Source organism: Nanorana parkeri, unplaced genomic scaffold (assembly GCF_000935625.1).
Source record: "Nanorana parkeri isolate BGI_ZX_2015 unplaced genomic scaffold, ASM93562v1 scaffold616, whole genome shotgun sequence".
Classification (NCBI taxonomy): Eukaryota; Metazoa; Chordata; class Amphibia; order Anura; family Dicroglossidae; genus Nanorana; species Nanorana parkeri.
In genome coordinates this window covers 624,230-626,296 of record NW_017306884.1, presented here as the reverse complement: position 1 = coordinate 626,296, position 2,067 = coordinate 624,230, and the positions used below count along the sequence as shown (strand labels likewise).

The 2,067-nt window shown below is 45.3% G+C and overlaps 1 protein-coding gene across 1 annotated transcript in view; it reads left to right on the top strand.

Moving 5' to 3' along the window:
* Nucleotides 1-251: 251 nt before the first annotated feature.
* Nucleotides 252-2,067, top strand: part of ANLN (anillin actin binding protein) — a 42,455-nt gene continuing 40,639 nt past the window's right edge. The window contains exon 1 of the mRNA XM_018562940.1: nt 252-352. Coding sequence (XP_018418442.1) covers nt 335-352 — 18 coding nt within the window. The 5' untranslated portion in view covers nt 252-334. The remainder of the gene's footprint in view (nt 353-2,067) is intronic.

Here is a 2,067-nt window from a genome sequence, read left to right as displayed (position 1 = left end):
TCCTCATAACCCAGTCATTATCAGGACGAGCACAAACAATATCGCTCTATACAGCCACGCACACGGCAACACCCTGCCCTCCGCCACATGACGGCACTTCCTATCGGAGATTACGCCCACTTTTAGAAGCCGTCCAATCGCAGAGCTCTTTTTCCTTTTCCTTGCGTCCCACCCGTGTCACGTGCTCAGCAGCGGGCGAAATTCAAAAATTTGAACCGTTTGTGTGCGCTGGTTGGAGGCTGAGCCTGCGGGTGACAGATACACACCCGGAACCCTAGAGTCCGCACACACCGCTTCCGTCCTCATATACTGCTGAGAGCGTGCTGCTGCAGACATGGATCCCTTCACAGAGGTGAGCACTGATTACATTCATGCTTATAGATCAGCACCGATCACATGTCACAGAGTAACACAATAACATGTCCTGTAGTGGGATCCCTGTATTCATTGTCATCTGGTCACTTCGTTTTCACACAGTGTACATGTCAGTGTTTCCTGTATTACATACTAATAGATCTTTAGATTACATCCTAATGCTGTATTAAACTCCCCACACACATTACAATCGGTGCAATCTCCTTTTGATCTACCAACAAGTATGTAGTGCAAGGGCTTGCCTGATTGGATAGACTAGACAGAGTCTCATACTACATAGGTTTGGTATATCTAAAGTTGATGGTACAGAGATTGTAGGTATGGTCAGATTGTAACGAGTATGGTGGCCATTAGGCATCATTCACACAAGGATCTAGAGTCAGGCTGCAGCTTCCTGTAGCAAGAATTGCAGGTCATTCCAGAGAGCTGCGACCATTTAGCTTGTACAAAGCAATGAAAGCAGTAGCTATTCGCCGCAATTGCGCACGGAGTAATAAAATCTGGTTGAAGATGGATGATCGCCCTTGGATGTAAACTGCTTGCATCCGGGGGTGATCATCTGACTCCAAGCAGAGTTGCTCCTTGCATAATATTTTTATATTGCATAAGAATATTTGTTATCATGTACTAATCTATTTTTATATCGCATACTGTAAAGATCACTACACGGTGTACAATCTGTACATTATCCTTTAGATCTACCAAAAAGTATGTAGTGAAAGTGCCTGTCTGATTGGATAGATTAGAAAGGTCCTCATATTCCATAGTTTTAATTTCAAATTTGATTTGTATGGTCAGAGTGTAATGTGTATGGTGATCCTCAGAGTAGTTCTAATAAAGTGCCGCCTCTTTGTCAACAAAGCACAGTGCTGAATATATATGGTCTGTTTTTGTCTATTGATTGGTAATTTTTCTTCTGCGGCAGATGGTTGAGTTTCACTGCCATTGTATTAAAACTGAGCTCTGGGGGGAAATGTAAAACCTCCCCCTGCAATAGGGCTGTCCCTGCACAATAAGGGCTAAATGCTGGTTTTTGCCTAGGGTACCATTACACATCATGTTTAGTTATCCATCCGGTCCACTCCGAAACCCCCTTCTCTTCGGTGCTCTGTCCAGTGGTCTCTGCTTTGTAAGTGAGGAGGTCGAGGGACCACCTAGCTCATCAGAGAGAAGAGCGCTGGGTGAGGGATAAGGTCAGCAAATATGCCTTTTAATGGTACCCTAAGAGCATTTAACTCTTGCTGTGTAGGGGAGCCCCCCCACTGCAGGGGTCATTTTCAGAATTCAGCTGGCCATACACTGTTACAATTTCTGCCAATTCCTGTGAACTCTAAGTCCCCATTCGCACTGAGCGACAAGGAAAATCACGCGATTGTCATACGCGTGACATTGCGCGTTTTGTCGCGATACGTCGCACGACTTTTTGTATTGGGCTGCAAGCAATCAGGAGCAAAATCGCATGACATCCGCGCAAAAAAAGGGTCATGTACCAGCTATAGCGACGAGCTACAGGTGACATTGAGCTTTAAGATGTGAACAGCTCCATTTGAAATGCATTGGACTATCTACATAGCGATATCGCGCGGAAATATGCGCGATAAACCGCTCAATGTGAACGGGGACTAAGCCTGGGTGGCCCTGCCAACAACATCTGGCTGAACAAACTTGAACTTCAAAATCGAAGGAGTCGGG